This window comes from Neophocaena asiaeorientalis, unplaced genomic scaffold (genome assembly GCF_003031525.2).
Source record: "Neophocaena asiaeorientalis asiaeorientalis breed wild unplaced genomic scaffold, Neophocaena_asiaeorientalis_V1.1 scaffold1092, whole genome shotgun sequence".
Taxonomy (NCBI): domain Eukaryota; kingdom Metazoa; phylum Chordata; class Mammalia; order Artiodactyla; family Phocoenidae; genus Neophocaena; species Neophocaena asiaeorientalis.
In genome coordinates this window covers 15,426-32,381 of record NW_020171836.1, presented here as the reverse complement: position 1 = coordinate 32,381, position 16,956 = coordinate 15,426, and the positions used below count along the sequence as shown (strand labels likewise).

General features: G+C 38.2%; 1 protein-coding gene and 1 long non-coding RNA gene across 2 annotated transcripts; both read left to right on the top strand.

Moving 5' to 3' along the window:
* Nucleotides 1-8: 8 nt before the first annotated feature.
* On the top strand, nucleotides 9-9,288 carry LOC112397479 (uncharacterized protein C10orf88-like). The gene is made up of 5 exons (XM_024741695.1): nucleotides 9-240; nucleotides 1,002-1,205; nucleotides 2,039-2,111; nucleotides 7,389-7,595; nucleotides 9,226-9,288. Exons 1-5 carry the CDS (start codon nucleotides 77-79, stop codon nucleotides 9,286-9,288), a joined length of 711 nt encoding a protein of 236 aa, XP_024597463.1. The 5' UTR covers nucleotides 9-76.
* Nucleotides 9,289-10,666: 1,378 nt separating this feature from the next.
* On the top strand, nucleotides 10,667-16,715 carry LOC112397476 (uncharacterized). The gene is made up of 2 exons (XR_003002807.1): nucleotides 10,667-10,713; nucleotides 15,523-16,715. It is a non-coding gene; the product is annotated as an uncharacterized LOC112397476 (long non-coding RNA).
* The last annotated feature ends 241 nt before the right edge of the window (nucleotides 16,716-16,956 follow it).

The following is a 16,956-nucleotide window of genomic DNA, read 5'->3' as shown; positions in this document are numbered from 1 at the left end:
TACAGTCCCTCAGTCTGGCGGAAATTAAAGAGCTGTAAGAGAGGTTCCGGAGCTGGCCTGGCGTGTAGGTGGCCAGATGGAGACCGAGACCGCACACCCGCCACTGACCCGCCCTCCGCCGCTGGCCTCTTCCTGGGATGCCGCGTGCGGAGCCCTGGCCCAGAGTCTCCATCTCACCCGGTCTGATCTCGGCGCCCGGGACGCCGACTGGGAGGAGCTGCTGGCGCCGCCTGCCACCGGGTGCGCCGGGCCGGCGGGGACTGGGATTGTGCTCGGTGCCAGCCACGCTCCTGGGGGAGCCTGGAGGGGAGGCGGGGGCCGTGAGGGGAGAGGGTTTGGGCCCGGAGCCGAGCCGGTGACGGGTCTGTGCGGGCGGCGAGGGCGAGGGGGCAGGTCCCGGGTGGCGGGCCCGCGGGAAAGAGGAGGCGACTCTGGCGTGGGCGTCGGGCGCAGGGGACGGGGGGCAGGTGACCTGAAGACTCGGCGTTTCACCCCCTTCCCCCTTGCGTCCGTCACGTCGGCTCCTGAGGCCCCCTGTCGGGATCAGAACCGCCTTTCTGTCCCGAAACAAAAATCTCCTGTCCACCAAAAGAGGCATTAAAAAAAAATTCAGATGTCGAAAATCTTCCTCAGCTTAGTTTTGAAAGTGGCACACTTTGGTTCTTTATTCCATTCTGCACTCCGCCCCACCCCCACTTCTGAACTGTTTTTTAATTTACACTAGCTGCCCAGTACATATATTTCATTAACTGGACAGGCAATTATAGGAGGTCGCTTAGAATGTATTACAGAAGTCAAGGGAAAAGAGAGTGGAGAGCCCTCACCTCTAAAGCATCATTTCCTTGAAAATTCTGTATTGAGCATTTCGTCAGTGCTTTGCAAGGCGCTTGGACTCCAAATGCAAATGTAAATGAATAGGATAACATGTCAACCCCTGTGGCCCATTAAGTGGGAATGACAGTGTTCAGAGAACTGTATAATATTCTTCATTTTCTTTTCAGCCAGGATCTGGTGATTTTGAAAAGGAACGTGAACAGCCAAGATGAAAACCCCTGCTTCCTTTACCTGAGATGTGACCCTCCTGGAGGTGAAGAAATCGTTTCTATTGGCATTTTAAGTTCAGCAAGAAATATGGAAGTATACTCAGGAGAGGAGTACTGTGGAACCAGTAGGGGCAAGAATGTTTGTAATGTTCTGGATAACAGGTTTGTGACGTATGCATGTGGAAGTGTTCTTCTGAAGTAGTGTTTTATTTTCTTGAGCTTTTGTGAAATTTATTGATTCTCTGACATTGTATCTGACATTGGTGCCAGATACTAGGGGAGAGAAGATAAAAACATACCAGCAGACATAAATGTTTAGACCTTTAGGGATCTTAAAGACAGTCTAGCTCAGCCTAGTTGTTTTTATAAACGTGAAAATTGAAGCTAGTGGAAGAGAGTAGTTGGTAAAAGATCATAGCTAGTTAGTGGAAGACTATGATCAGATGAAGTTCTGGTAAGTGTTTCTTGTCTGTTTTCTTTAACTCACAGCGATCTGTTTTCCAAAAATTAAGTTGTCTATCAGTCTGGAACTTTGAACATTTTCCTGTAGGAAACTCTTTACACATAGTGCGTGAGCCCAACACTGTGCCATACCCGTATAGTTATTTAACCCATTTTTATACTTCTTGATTTTTTTTTCTGATTTCTTACAAAGATTCTGACCTAATCTCTCCTTAATATGAATCAAAATACGAAGTGTTTTATATACCGTGCACGTTGGACATAATGGGTATGTTATTGAGCTTTACAGTTTGCTCTGTGCTGCATGAGAATACATTTGATATCTAATTTCATTTTCTCATATAGCTTGTAAGTGGCAAATGTTGTCTTTGTAGCCAGTGCACTTCAGTAGGAAGTCCCAGCTGTTTATCCCTCACAAGGAAAACTGAATCTCAGGATTTAAATATTGTCCTGGAAACCTTTATTTTAAAATGTAACTATGAAAAGTGATAGTGTGTGAAATTTTTTATAAGTTAATTCCTTTTTATTTTTAGTGAACATGAAAAGATTATTTTGTACAAAAAATATCTAAAATTGGAGTCTTCTACACATGCTTGTAAAATAAAGGTAAGTCATTCCTAAATGTCATTTAGTCATTCCTAAGATAATTTAAAAACTACAGTTGTCTTCCTATTATATATACTTATTTTCTGTAGGTTTGGTAATATAGTTAGTCCAACTTGGTCCCTGGTTTTAGTTCAGAAATACTCAGTAAACATGTAAAAAGAAATTCTTTTCTAAAAAATTGTCAACATTCTTCTGTTAAAATTTGACCATTTATTAGCTGTGGTTGTAACCAAAAGTGGTGTCCAGCTGCTCGCCACTCAAAAGCCAATAAAGAGGCACTGTTGGTGGACAGGAAAGTTTGCTTTGTTTTGGATGCCGGCAACAGCAGGGGTGGGGCTTTGGGGGTGCTGGACTCCTGTCTGAAGGCCGACTGCTCCCACTGACCATCATGGGGAAAGAGCTTTTATAGACAGAGGGAGGGGGCTGCATGCAGAAACAGCACAGCCACCTCTGACAGTCATCTTGAAATTGGTCATGTGGTGGCCTGACCAGCATCATCTTGATTGTTCTTCAGTTCCAGGGTTGGTTTATTCCCTTTTCCTTGAGGCCAGTTCTCGGAATTGTGGCAACTTCTGTCGTGGCTACAGTCTGGTCACCATGTAGTTAACTTCCTCCACCTAGTGAGGGTTCCAGTATCTATAAGACAGCTCGCAGGATGTGGCTCAGAATATGATCTGTAGCCCTTGAGGAGGAACTAAAGGTCCTTGACTATGCTTAATGACTAAACTATTATTATTTGGTCTCCTTTGACTGTTTTCCTTTGTTTCTGCAGTTTCTCACTTGTCTGATTAAACTTATTCTTTGGCTAAAGTTTTTCCACAGACCAAAGGCAGGCTGAGGACAAGGGGGGCAAGGACCATAGGGTCCTGCTCCATTTCCTAGTCATGTCATGTACTGTTGTTAGTACAGCAGTATAGTACTTTTGAGCCTTAAAAACCTGAGTTAAAAACATTTTTTATCTTTATTTAAAACTTAGGTGCCAAGAAAACCACAAGCAGTTTTGGTCCCCAAATCTAGAAGGATAGAACACAATCAGGGAGGATTCAGACATGGGTACCACAAAGTTAAAGGAGTTTGGGTTGGTGCCTTCAGCCTGAAAAATAGTATTAAGGTGAATTTTGCTAAGGTCATCAGATCTAAGGAAATGGTACTGAGCTGGAAATCGAAAGCCCTATTTTTTAAAAAATTTTTATTGGAGTAGAGTTGATTTACAATGTTGTGTTAGTTTCAGGTGTACAGCAAAGTGAATCAGTTATACATATATCCACTCTTTTTTGCATAAGCCCTGACTGAGCGCTCTTGCTGCCTAACACAATAACCTTGGGCAAGTTCCTTCACCTTTTTTGACCTACCTTACGGGTAATAATAAATAAATAAATCTTGGATTATTTTTATCTCTAAAATTCTATGCTGATTATTACTTACAGAAGAGCACAGAACTGATTATCCCAAGATGTTGTTTTAGGTGTATATACTAATAGCTTCTAAAGTCATTTAAATAAGGCAATGCATTCATCGAACAAATACTGGAGTGCCTGTTGATGCCAGATACTGTACTTGGCATTCAGGAATTGGCAGTTATGAAATATATTGGAATGAAGGCCTCACATCACAAATATTATAGTGGGCAACACATAATAGGTTGACTCAGTGTGTAAAATAGGTACTACATTTGCTAGTGAGAAAGGCTTAGGGGTTAAAAAGCAGAACAGGGATAATATGGAGGTTGGAATGTGGGTGTTTACATTTCATGAGGTATTTATTCATCGAACAAATACTGGAGTGCCTGTTGATGCCAGATACTGTACTTGGCATTCAGGAATTGGCAGTTATGAAATATATTGGAATGAAGGCCTCACATCACAAATATTATAGTGGGCAACACATAATAGGTTGACTCAGTGTGTAAAATAGGTACTACATTTGCTAGTGAGAAAGGCTTAGGGGTTAAAAAGCAGAACAGGGATAATATGGAGGTTGGAATGTGGGTGTTTACATTTCATGAGGTATTTACTTACTTGTTGATGACAGTCACATCTTTGGTGCCACACTGAGTTTTTAGATCATGGGTCTGTGTTCGCCTGTGTCTTTGTGTGATATATGGGTTTGTTATGTCTGTGAAGGTGAATGGTATTTGAAACTGTGCTGTGGAAGTACCAGGGAGTAAAAGAGTGTTTCATTTAGGGAAATCCTTGGGTTTGTATGAAGGCTTCTTCTGGGCCAATAGTATATGTAAGTTAAAAGTAATAGTTACTGATGCATATGTTTGAGCACTTACTCAATGATATATACTGGAAATGTTAACACATAATCCTCATAACAACCATGTGAACTCATGTTACTCCTGACTCAAGTTTGGCATTTGCCCGTGGTCACCCGGGCAGAGCCATCACTGAACACAGGTCTCTCTGATTCTAAATGCTGTGTTTGTTCCACTTTGCTGCTTTGTTGTCCTGCACCAAACATGAAATGTCTTTTGGTTTAGAAGCATGGACAACGTGAAGAAGCATAAAATATTGGAAAAGCTACTGGGATAGAAGCCAGAAGAAACAAGCTCAGAGCTCAACTTTGCTAATTGGGTGTCTTTTGCAAGTTAAAAAAACCACCCTGAACTCCTCTTTTTATGTGTAAACTATTGAGCTCTCTTAGGTTGTATTGATATTCCCTACAGTTCTAAATTCTAAAATCCTGACTTATTTATATTTAGTATTTCACAAACACTTTGCATGTGACACTGTCTAATTTCATTTTCTTATACAGCTAGTAAGTGGCAGATGTTTTCTTTGTAGTCAGTGCACTTCAGTAGGAAGTCCCAGCTATTTATGCCTCACCAGGAAAACTGAATCCAAGGATTTAAATATTGTCCTGGAAACTTTTAATTTTAAATGTAACCGTTAAAAGTGATAATATGTGAATTTTTTTAATAAATTATATCTTTTTTATTTTTAGTGAACATGAAAAGATTATTTTGTACAAAAAATATCTAAAATTGGAGTCTTCCACACATGCTTGTAAAATAAAGGTAAGTCATTGCTAAATTTTAACTAATTTGAAAACTACAGTTATTTTTCTACTATATATACTTATTATCTGTAGGTTTGGTAATGTAGTTAGTCCAACTTGGTCCCTGGTTTTAGTTCAGAAATACTTAGTAAACATGTAAAAAGAAATTCTTTTCTAAATAATTGTCTACCTCTTTCAAAATTTGAACATTTATTATTTACAGCAATGTCATTACATGTACGATTGATAATACAGTGGTATTGTACTTTTAAGCCTTGAAAAACTGTGATAAAAAATATTTTTAAATCGAGGTATAGTTTATTTACAATAATACATACGTTTAAAAGATTTTTTGTCTTTATATAAAACTTAGGTGCCAAAAAAAAAGCACAAGCAGTTTTGGTCCCAAAATATGGAGAAAGATAGAATATAGTTAGAGAAGTTTCGGACAAGGGCACCACAAAGTTAAAGGGATTTGGACTGCTGTCTTCAGCATGAAAAATATTGTTAAGGTGAACTTTCCTGATGTTATCAGATCTAGGGAAAGGGTACGGAGCTGGAAATCATAAGCCCTGACTATTAAGTGAGCTCTTTTGCTGACTAGCAGAATAACCTTGGGCAAGTTTCTTCACCTGTTTGGACCTACTTCATGGGTAATATTAGGGGACTAAGGAAAATAAATCTTGGATTATTTTTATCTCTAAAATTCTATGCTGATTATTACTTACAGAAGAGCACACAACTGATTATCCCAAGATGTTGTTTTAGGTGTATATACTAATAGCTTCTAAAGTCATTTAAATAAGGCAATGCATTCATCGAACAAATACTGGAGTGCCTGTTGATGCCAGATACTGTACTTGGCATTCAGGAATTGGCAGTTATGAAATATATTGGAATGAAGGCCTCACATCACAAATATTATAGTGGGCAACACATAATAGGTTGACTCAGTGTGTAAAATAGGTACTACATTTGCTAGTGAGAAAGGCTTAGGGGTTAAAAAGCAGAACAGGGATAATATGGAGGTTGGAATGTGGGTGTTTACATTTCATGAGGTATTTACTTACTTGTTGATGACAGTCACATCTTTGGTGCCACACTGAGTTTTTAGATCATGGGTCTGTGTTCGCCTGTGTCTTTGTGTGATATATGGGTTTGTTATGTCTGTGAAGGTGAATGGTATTTGAAACTGTGCTGTGGAAGTACCAGGGAGTAAAAGAGTGTTTCATTTAGGGAAATCCTTGGGTTTGTATGAAGGCTTGTTTTTAGATCATGGGTCTGTGTTCGCCTGTGTCTTTGTGTGATATATGGGTTTGTTATGTCTGTGAAGGTGAATGGTATTTGAAACTGTGCTGTGGAAGTACCAGGGAGTAAAAGAGTGTTTCATTTAGGGAAATCCTTGGGTTTGTATGAAGGCTTCTTCTGGGCCAATAGTATATGTAAGTTAAAAGTAATAGTAACTGATGCATATGTTTGAGCACTTACTCAATGATATATACTGGAAATGTTAACACATAATCCTCATAACAACCATGTGAACTCATGTTACTCCTGACTCAAGTTTGGCATTTGCCCGTGGTCACCCGGGCAGAGCCATCACTGAACACAGGTCTCTCTGATTCTAAATGCTGTGTTTGTTCCACTTTGCTGCTTTGTTGTCCTGCACCAAACATGAAATGTCTTTTGGTTTAGAAGCATGGACAACGTGAAGAAGCATAAAATATTGGAAAAGCTACTGGGATAGAAGCCAGAAGAAACAAGCTCAGAGCTCAACTTTGCTAATTGGGTGTCTTTTGCAAGTTAAAAAAACCACCCTGAACTCCTCTTTTTATGTGTAAACTATTGAGCTCTCTTAGGTTGTATTGATATTCCCTACAGTTCTAAATTCTAAAATCCTGACTTATTTATATTTAGTATTTCACAAACACTTTGCATGTGACACTGGACAGTCTTATTTCGTATTAAATAATACTATAGCAAGTTTCAGTATGTTACGATCTCAGATTGGTATAGTTTATCTTTAATTCCCTAAACTAACTAAGTAAAACATTATTTACACATAATCTTTAATTTAAAAAGGACTTTTTGCATTTATATTGTTTTCTTGAGTCTTTTTTTTGTCTATGACTGTTCTAGAGAAACCTTTAAAATGTACTTGGAGTTAATTTTTAGATTCTTGAATGCTTCACTCTTCAGTATTGCCAAGAACTGACCTTAAATGATGATTATTTTTATTATCATTAATTTCGCTGAACTTTTGTATTATAATAGCTGCTCTCCTTTGGTGAAAAGCAGTGTGTGTTCATCAGTAAAGTTGTGGTACACGTGAGGCCACTTTCAGCAAATTCTTCAGCAGGCTCTCCTGCACTAGGATCAAGGATAGACCTGGAGAGGGTCCAAACTATCATGGAGTCCATGGGGTCAAAGTTGTCATCTGGAGCTCAGCAACTGATGAATAAGGTTATTTTCCAGCAACGGGTAAGTAGAAATGGATTTCTTTCCAGATACTGTTAAAATTCTTTAAATGCTGTCTTCTTATAAGGACATGTAGAAACGTAAATCTTTTTATTTCAACTTTTGTTATTGATTTAACTGTAAGCTTTACTAACTTTTCTAAAAATAACATTATGTAGACCTACTCTCTTGCAAAAAAATATTTCTTCTACAGACTTCACAATTTTCCATGAATTCACTCATTTATTCATTCAGCAAGTATTTATTTAGCCCCTTCTTAGTGAATACCACAGTTTTGGTTACTTTAGAAGATTCAAAGATGAATTAGTCGATAACCTGTCGTCAAGGATCTCTGTAGTCTTGTTAGGGGAGTCAGGGCATCTAAGTGAGGAATGATGAGGAATGCTAGGAAAGGCTTATGAAAGGAAGTAGCGTTTTATCTAGGCCTTTAAAGAGGAAGGGTGGGGTTAGGCAAGTAAATTTGGAGGGATGCAACTTGAGAGATAGAGAACAGTATGGATTAAATCTTCAGTGCTAGAGGAATAGGATGTAGCTAGGAAATGAATACAAGTTCATTTCTCTGGAGTGAATAAGTGAGAGGGGAAGTTTCAGGTAGACTGGGGCTGGATCTTAGAGGATTTTGAATGATGTTATAGAGTTTGTGGGTGTTTTTTAGCTCTGTTTTAATAAATTTAATCCGCTATTATGTGTAAGATGAGTCAGTAGGAAAGATGCGTCAACAGAAAGTGAGGCTACAGGAAGGAAAGCAGCTCTGTGTTATTTCCATCATCCAGAGGACAGTTAATGAGAGTCTGAACTTGGAAGGAGTAACCTGATGCTGGATTGTGAGATGCTACAACAGTGGGGCCATTGGGACTTGACAACTAACTTAAGATGGGTTCTGTGGGAGAAAAACAGAATCAAATGTGAAACTAAAGTTTTGAAAATGGTGATACCATAATATACATGGAACCCAAGGTGGGGAGTGACTCGGGGGAAAGGAGTTTAATTTGGGAGTGTTGAGTTTTAGATGTGAATAACACATGGCCTGGGATGATGATGTGAGGCTATGGAAACACAGGTGGGGCTGGTGGAGTGGAGGGAGGTTTGGGAGGAGCATGCCTAGTAGATGATGGGGAAGGGGGTGAGGGGAGAGACCGGAGCCAGGAAGGAAGACCCTGGGAGAGTAGGTGCGTTTGCTAAGAATATGGGGAGAGGAAAAGGGAACCAGAAGAGCAGGACACAGCAGTGCTTAAGAGTCGCAAGAGATCTGATGTCAGGAGACCTGAATTCAAAGCTCTTAGTTCTGTGTTATTTGGCATCGCTTCCTCTTTTTGAGGATAAATTTCTTCGTGTTTACAATCTAAACGATAATACTGGTAAGATCATAGGATGAAAGTTAAAACCAATAATATGAGTTTAAAAGCTTGCATAACTTTTGTGAGATTTGCCAATATTAATTTAGGATGAGGATCATTGGATCGACAGGCAGACACAGGAGAGCAGGAGAGTTGCTGATGATCTTGGAAAGCATGGAAAGGAGAGCTGTGAAATGAACAGCGTCCGTTCTCTCCTTGCTCTGGCACTAGCATCTCACCTCCATACCTCAGGAGGCTCCTAGCTGGTCCTCCTGCACCACGCTCCCTCTCCACAGTGCAGCCAGCATGACCTCATCGGACTCCACATCCCCTGTGTCAAGCCCCCTGACATCCCCTGACACTCAGAACTAATCCAGGTTCCTTACGCTCTCATCTGAGATCTGGGCCCTCATTACCTCCTCAGCCTCATCTCCTGCTGCATCTCCTTAGATGCCTTGCTCTAGACATTCTGATGTGGGTATTCCACAAACATCCAGACGTGCTCCCACCCTGCATTTTCTATCATATAGAAACACAAGTCCTCCAACCAACAGCACACGTGTTTTAACCCCCCAACACACGTGCTAAATCATTATCTATGGGGACATTTTTGGGAAACCCCCTGGGGAAGAAAGAAGGTGATCCTGTTAAATCGTCTTTTAAACATGCTAATAAAAGTCTTCTTTCTCGTGGGGAGGCTATATTTATGAATGATTCTCACAGGATATACCTGGTTCTCTAGGATTGCTTTTGTCCACAAACAAGGAATCCATGGGACGTCTTCCTGGAAAGTGTCATATAAGCTCTGTAACTATCTGTTGAGTATAAAGTAGGGATGTTTCATGATCAGAACCTCTCCTTCTATGGAAGGGGTGTAAACCCACACTGTTTGGAACCTTCATATGTTAATTGGGGCAGGGCCTGTCCTGATGAGGAAAGAAAGGACCTGGGGAGCAGCTTTCTAGACTCCCTGCTTCACCTTTGCCTTGTGGTTCCTTGTTTCCTGGAAAGTTTCTTAAAGTGATTTCTTATTTCCTTGTGTTTGAAGTTCACATGTGCTGACTTTCATTTGTTTTTGCTTTAGCAATTTAGAATAATTGAGTAGGAATTCTGAATCAAAGTGCCTGGCATAGTTGTCATTTAATGTTATCTGAGGGAAAACTGTGCCCCATTTTCTCAACAAAAATATATTCAGTTATTCAAGATTTTCACTGTTTACCTTTTTCATCTGAAAAGATAAAAACATCGTTTTTTCTAGCTTTTTCAAGGTGATACTTTTTGGATTTTGTGATAATTTAAAAAGTTAAAGACAGACCTTTCAGAAATCCTACAAGATGTTCAGAGATACTTATTTTTTTCAGAAATCTGAGGGTATGCGTGCAAATTTGTATTTGTTTTGTTCACTGTCTTATTTCCAGTCCCTGAAACAGTACCTAACACAGAGTAGATTTCTGGTAAATATTTGTTGAATGAATGAGTTTGGGGCTGGCTTTATCCAAGAATCATTTTTTAGAATATTCAGAAAATATATGGACTGAGTGTTTTCAGCTAATCTTGTATAACATTTTTCTCAGTCTCTCTAACTAGATACTGAGCAACATTAAGCATGAGATGATATCCCCTATAAGAATCCCTAGTAGAGTTCTGTGTTTAGAAGTTAAGATGGAGGTATATAACTTAACAGTTAGATAGGCTAGAGGTAGTTTTGCTTTTCTCTTGTGGAAAAATTGAAGAGCATAGCAAGAGTGCATCACCAAGCCCGGCGAAGGCATTGTTGGTGTTACGTGAGTACCTAAGACAAGTGTGGTTTAGATTGGGGACAGGAGCGGGGAGGCAGGTGGAGGAAAACAGGTTTGTTTCAATAACTACTGCCTGAAAATGTTTCCAGAGAGGATTTTAGGAGCTTTTACATTTCACCATTAACACATAGGAAAGAAATACTCAGCAGAGTAGGATGGATTGCTTTGAAAGAAGTGGGTAAAACTGGAGGTGCCGAGCACTTCTCAGGCATCTGATGGAAGGGGTACAAGCAGCAGATAGGGTCAGAGTAGAGAGCTGTCTGCATGAATGGAGAGGAGCTGTGGTGACCATGATATGTACATTTTTTGCCTGATTGTATGAAGTGAGCCATTGTAACAGATTTCCTCTGTAGATCGTGTGTGACCTAGGCTAATTTCGGAGTCATCCAAACATTTTTCAGCTCTGAATTATTTCTAGTGTACAGGCCCTTATCCCCTGATCTCATAATTCCAATTTTTTCCAGTCCTGCTTTGATTGAGGGGTGGCTGAGTGTTTAGTATGTTCCCCATCCTTTATATAGATGTAATGTGTCCACATTTTGCGCTAGATTGGAATTCAGGACTCTAATCATAGCTCTAGCTTAACTATTGCTTTACTGTTTAAATCTTTTGGCTTAGCCTTTTCTCCCATGTAAAATGCGGGAGTTGTATTGGTTGAAACTTTCTTAATGTCTCCAGTAGCATTCAATTTGAGGAGCTGACGTTATTGAACAAGTGGTTCTTATTTGGGAAGGATAAGGAAAGATAACAATAGTCTTTAATTTTTTTGTTGTTGTTTTTTTGTTTTGACCGTGCTGCGTGGCATGCGGGATCTTAGTTCTTAGTCTCCCGACCAGGGATTGAACCCGTGCCCCTGCACTGGAAGCGCGGAGTCTTAACCACTGGACCACCAGGGACGTTCCAGTCTTTAGTTGTTGATAGTCTAATCAATGTTAGACTATGAACAATAGTTCATAGCAAATGAACAATAAATCCCAAAGGAAAAAAAAAAACCCTAAACAGATGTAAAAACTGCTCCTGTGTCCAGCTGAGGTGGAATGTCCCCATTTCTCTCAGATCCCCCTTTTTACCAATAAAATCCCTGGACATAATCCAGCAAACATACAAAGACTGTAAAAGGTGGAAAGAAGTCAGATTGCTCAGGGACTGTGAGGCTTAGTGTTCCTTGGTTCCTAGTTACCTGGGAGTTTCTTTCATCATAGATGGGTATAGGATTTTGTCAAATATTTTTCCTATGGCCATTCATATGATCATGAATTTTCTTCTGTAGTCTGTTCATATGGGGAATTACATTAATTTCAAAAAGGGAACCTGCCTTGTATACCTAGAATAAATCCCACTTGGTTGTGGGCTGTAATTCTTTTTTACACAATGCTGGATCTGATCTGCTAATATTTTGCTGAGTATTCTTGCATCTAATTCATTAGAGATACTGGTCTGTATTTTTCTTGTACTGTCTTTGTCCGGTTTTCACGAGGGTAATACTGGCCTCATAAGATGAGTTCTACATCTTAGAAGAGATTGTGTAAAATTGGTGTTATCTCTTCTTAAGATGTTTGGTAGAAGTCTCTAAGGAAAGCAGCTGGGCCTGGTTATTTCTTTCCTGGAAACTGTTAAATTACCAATTCGATTTCTAACATAGTAAAGTTGTCAGTTCTCCCTATTGATATGCAGGCTTAATATTATGCATATTGAAATCCCACCACAATATTTGGCAGACATAAGCAGGATCATTTTAAAAATTATATGAAAAACAAAAGAGGTAGAATAGCTAAAACAACTTTGAAAAAGAAGAATGAAGTGGGAGGAATCACTCTTCCCAGTGTCGAGTCTTATGTAGTTAGAGTATTCAAGATGATGTAGTGATGGCAGAGGGACAGACACATAGGTCAATGGAACATAATGGAGGGCTCAGAAATAGACCCACAAAAATATGCTCAACTGATTTTTGACAGAGTTGCAACAGCAATTCAATAAAGGAAGAATAGTCTTTTTAACACATGGTGATGGAGCAATTGGATATCCGAAGGGCAAAAAGTGAACCATGACCCAAACCTCATACCTTATATAAAAATTAGCTCAAAATGGATCATAGACTTAAATGTAAAACATAAAGCTATAAAATTTTTCTAATAATACATAGGAAACAATCTTTGGAGACCTAAGGCAAGACAAGACTTCTTAGATATGACACCAAATGCAGGGTAATCAAAAATTTGATATATTAGATGCCATGAAAATGTAAAACTTTTGCTCTTCTCTGTTAAGAGGAATAAAATACAAATTACAGAATAAGGGAAAATATTTGCAAATACATATCCAACAAATGACTTATATCGAAAATATAGAAAGAACTCTCAAAACTCAACATTAAAAAAATCCAATTAGAACATGAGCAAAAGACATAAAGAGCTATTATACCAGAGAGAATGTACAAAAAGCAAATAAGCACATGAATAGAAGTGCTGTTGACCTCATGACTATTAAGGAAACACACATGAAAACCACAAGAAACCACTACACAGAATGGCTAAAATAAAAAATTTAAAAATGGTAACAAAACCAAATACCAATGAGGATGTGGAGAAACTGGAGCTCTCGTACATTGCTCGTGGCGATTTAAAGTGGTACAGCCACTCTAAATAAGTTTGGCAGTTTCTAATGGCTAAACATAGAGTTACCATGTGACTCAGCAGTTATACTCCTGAGCGTTTATCCCAGAGAAATGAAAACTTCTTTCCACATAAAAACCAGTACACAGTTGTTCATAGAAGCTTTATTTGTAAAAGCCAAAAACTACCAGTATGTCTGAAAATAGATGAGTGGTTAAATTAACCCTGGTATATCCATATCATGGGATGCTATCAGCAATAAAGAGGAATGACCTGTTGATACATGCAACAACTTGGTTGTCTATCAAAGGCATTATGCTGATTGACAAAAGAGAATCTCAAGAGGTCACATACTATATGATTCTGTTTGTGTAATAATAGAGATTATTATAATAATCTCAAAATAATAGAGATGAAGACTGTATTAGTGATTACCAAGTGTTAAGGATAGAGGAGATTAGGAGAGTGGATGTGACAATAAAAGGGTAGCAGCAGGGAGATCTTTGTAGTTAAGGAATAGTTCTGTCTCTTGACTGTGGTTTTTACCATCGAGACAGAACTTGATTCTGTCAAGAATGTGATGTTTACATGAATGTGTGTACATGTGATAAAATGTCATACACACACATTGTACTAACATCAAATGCCTGGTTTTAACGTTATACCATAGTTAGGTAAGATGTAACGATTGGGACCATTGGCGAATTATAGTATCTTTACAACCCCTGTGAATCTATAATTATTTGAAAATAAAGAGAAAAATAAAAAGCTCCTCGTATATTCTAGAGTAGTGGTTCTCAAACTTTTTGGTCTTTACCCTCTTAAAAATAATTGAGCACTCCAAAGAACTTTTATTTATGTAGGCTATATAAAAATATGTATTAGTTTAGAAATAACAATAAGCTCATTACCTAGTAACATAAACATTTTTATGAAAAAATACCATATTTTCTTTTTAAAAAGTTTAGTGAGAATTGTATAGTTTTATTTATTTATTTGGCTGCATTGGGTCTCTGTTGCTGTGCGCCAGCTTTCTCTAGTTGCGGTGAGTGGGGGCTCCTCTTCTTTGCGGTGCGCGAGCTTCTCGCTGTGGTGACCTCTTGTTGCAGAGCATGGGCTCTAGGTGCGCGGGCTGCAGTAGTTGCAGCACGTGGGCTCGATAGTTGTGGCACGTGGGCCCTAGATCACACAGGCTTCAGTAGTTGTGGCTCACAGGCTTAGTTGCTCCATGTCATGTGGGCTCTTCCCAGACCAGGGATCGAACCTCTGACCCCTACATTGGCAGGTGGATTCTTAAACACTGCGCCACCAGGGAAGTTCGGTATTGTTTTAAATTTATGTAAAGCTTTATTAGCTTTGGATTGTATTCTCATATGTTGCATTATAGCATGTACAAACATACATAGCTAGTAAGACCACAGTAGAAATACTGAGAACAAATTGAGTTACCTCTGAAAAAAACATTTATCTGTACCGTAAACCTACTACTTTAAGGAATTCTAGGAAACAGAATATACAACCATACATGCTATTAGTTATCACAGTAATGACATTATACATGGTATAGCCTCTGGATAATTCATTGTACATTCATTGTACGATTCATGTTCAAATAATATTTTATTATTATTATAAAAATACTTTTGACCTCAAGGAACCCCTGGAAAAAGTCGTGGAGACCCCAGGGTTTTGTGGACCACACTCTGAAGTTCACTGTCCTTGTCCTTCCACTGCTTTAGTAAGGTTTTTGGATGAAAAAAGAGAAAACTGTTTAAATTGTAGGGTTGCTTGGGGAAGCACTTGGAAGACAAACATGGAGACCTTAAAAAAAGTCAGTAAGATCGCTTTTGATTTGAGGCTCAAAACCAGAAAGACCCTTTCTATCTAAAGACCTGTTCTTTGAGGGTAGAAATTCTGTCATCTTCATATTTATATTCTCATTTCAATTTATGCTTAAATGTTTAAAGAATTTAAGAAGTAAGAATCCTTTGGGCATTCAGGATTGTGGTTGCCTGTTGCATATGTATTTTAGAACCTGGAAATATGTTGTAAGGGGACAGAGTATAGTTGTGGAGACAAATTTTAGCAATGTGTGTTGGCTGCTTGTGGTACTATAGTTTGGTTGTTTTTGTTATAATATTAGGGAAAATTGTTCTATTATTTTTTTTTAATTTATTTTTAGAATGGAAGAGCAATCCATTTGTTCCTACTTGGAAAAGATTCTTTCTAAAAATATGGAACTGATGGAAAAGAAACTTATGGACTACATTGATCAGCGAATATATAAACTCCAGGAGCACATAGATAATAAGATTGCTTTGTTAGTGGACTTGCTGCAAAGTCCCAACTCCCCACCCTCTGGCATGCCTCTAAGACATTATGACTCTGGAGAAAGACTTTCAAATGGAGAAAGATAGCACTGAACATGTTCAAAGTACTACAGATATTTATTACATATTTATTACAAAGCCGAACCCCCCAAAAAAGTTTATGAAAAGCAGGTATTTAATGTCCTTTGAAATATTACCACTTACTTAACGTGACCTCACTGTTCATTTTTACTGCACTCGTGAATCCAGTACTGTACACTGAGTTAACGTGATAGGATCATAAGTTATTTTTGTTTGCAATATTTTTCACTCTCAGTGAAATTTATGTAAACTTCTGGATTAACTGTTTAAGATTTTAAGGATTTCTAAAGCAGTTCATTAGTTCGTATTGTATGTGTTTCATAGAAGTACATTTTTTATTTATACAAAGACTTTATAGTCTTAGGCGTCTGAAAAATAATGCTTAGAGTATTTGATAATTTTTCTTTTTCTAATCAATTGTTTTTGGAAAATTGGATACTTAAGACCTTTAATTCAAATCACTAGTTTACATTTTGTATTGTTTTTCTCAGTTAATGAACAAGATGCAGTGTTTGGCATGTGTAAAATGAGTTTACACTGAGGTTAATATCATTTGTTTCAGTACAGTGTAGCAGTACATAGGGAAGTAAAAATCACAACTAGCCTATTCCCTGTTAGGAATATTATTTTAGATTTAATGTTTGATGTAAAATGAGAGACGTCATCTTGTTTTATCTCAGTCAACCCAGAAAATATAAGGAACTATTTCCCTTTCTGAGATGATACAGGTTCCTCTTTCCAGAACCTTCTTCTGTATGTTTAAAGTGTGAAATTCTGAGGTTCTGCTTTGAAGGGTTAGGCATATGAATCAAGGAGATTGCAATTCTCTCAGGCAGACTTAATTTTTGGAAATTATAACTATTGTATATGTGTTGAAGGGTGATGTATTTGCATTTAAAAAATAAATGTATCCACTCTGGAAACTACTTGTCTAAGTAAATACAGATTTTTAATTTTCAACTAATCTTTGCTTAAAATGCTGTATTTTTATGAAAAAGGGTGTTTCACAATTGATATTTTGGTCAGTTCTTTAAAATGAGGGCTAATTTGTATACTCTTTGTTAATTTGTATCATACTACAAAGGTGACACAGTATATAGAACATAGTGTCACTATAGCCACTTGAAAATTTGCATATTTTTCTAGTATTTTCTAATTTATGGGACATTCACAACATACATAGCTGTAAGATAGTATTTCCTTTG

Coding starts and splice junctions, on each gene's coding strand:
- LOC112397479 (XM_024741695.1), top strand. CDS start 77: ATGGAGACCGAGACCGCACACCCGCCACTGACCCGCCCTCCGCCGCTG. Junction 241..1,001: donor CTGGCGCCGCCTGCCACCGG/GTGCGCCGGGCC, acceptor TTTTCTTTTCAG/CCAGGATCTGGTGATTTTGA. Junction 7,596..9,225: donor AGGTTATTTTCCAGCAACGG/GTAAGTAGAAAT, acceptor CCCTCTCCACAG/TGCAGCCAGCATGACCTCAT.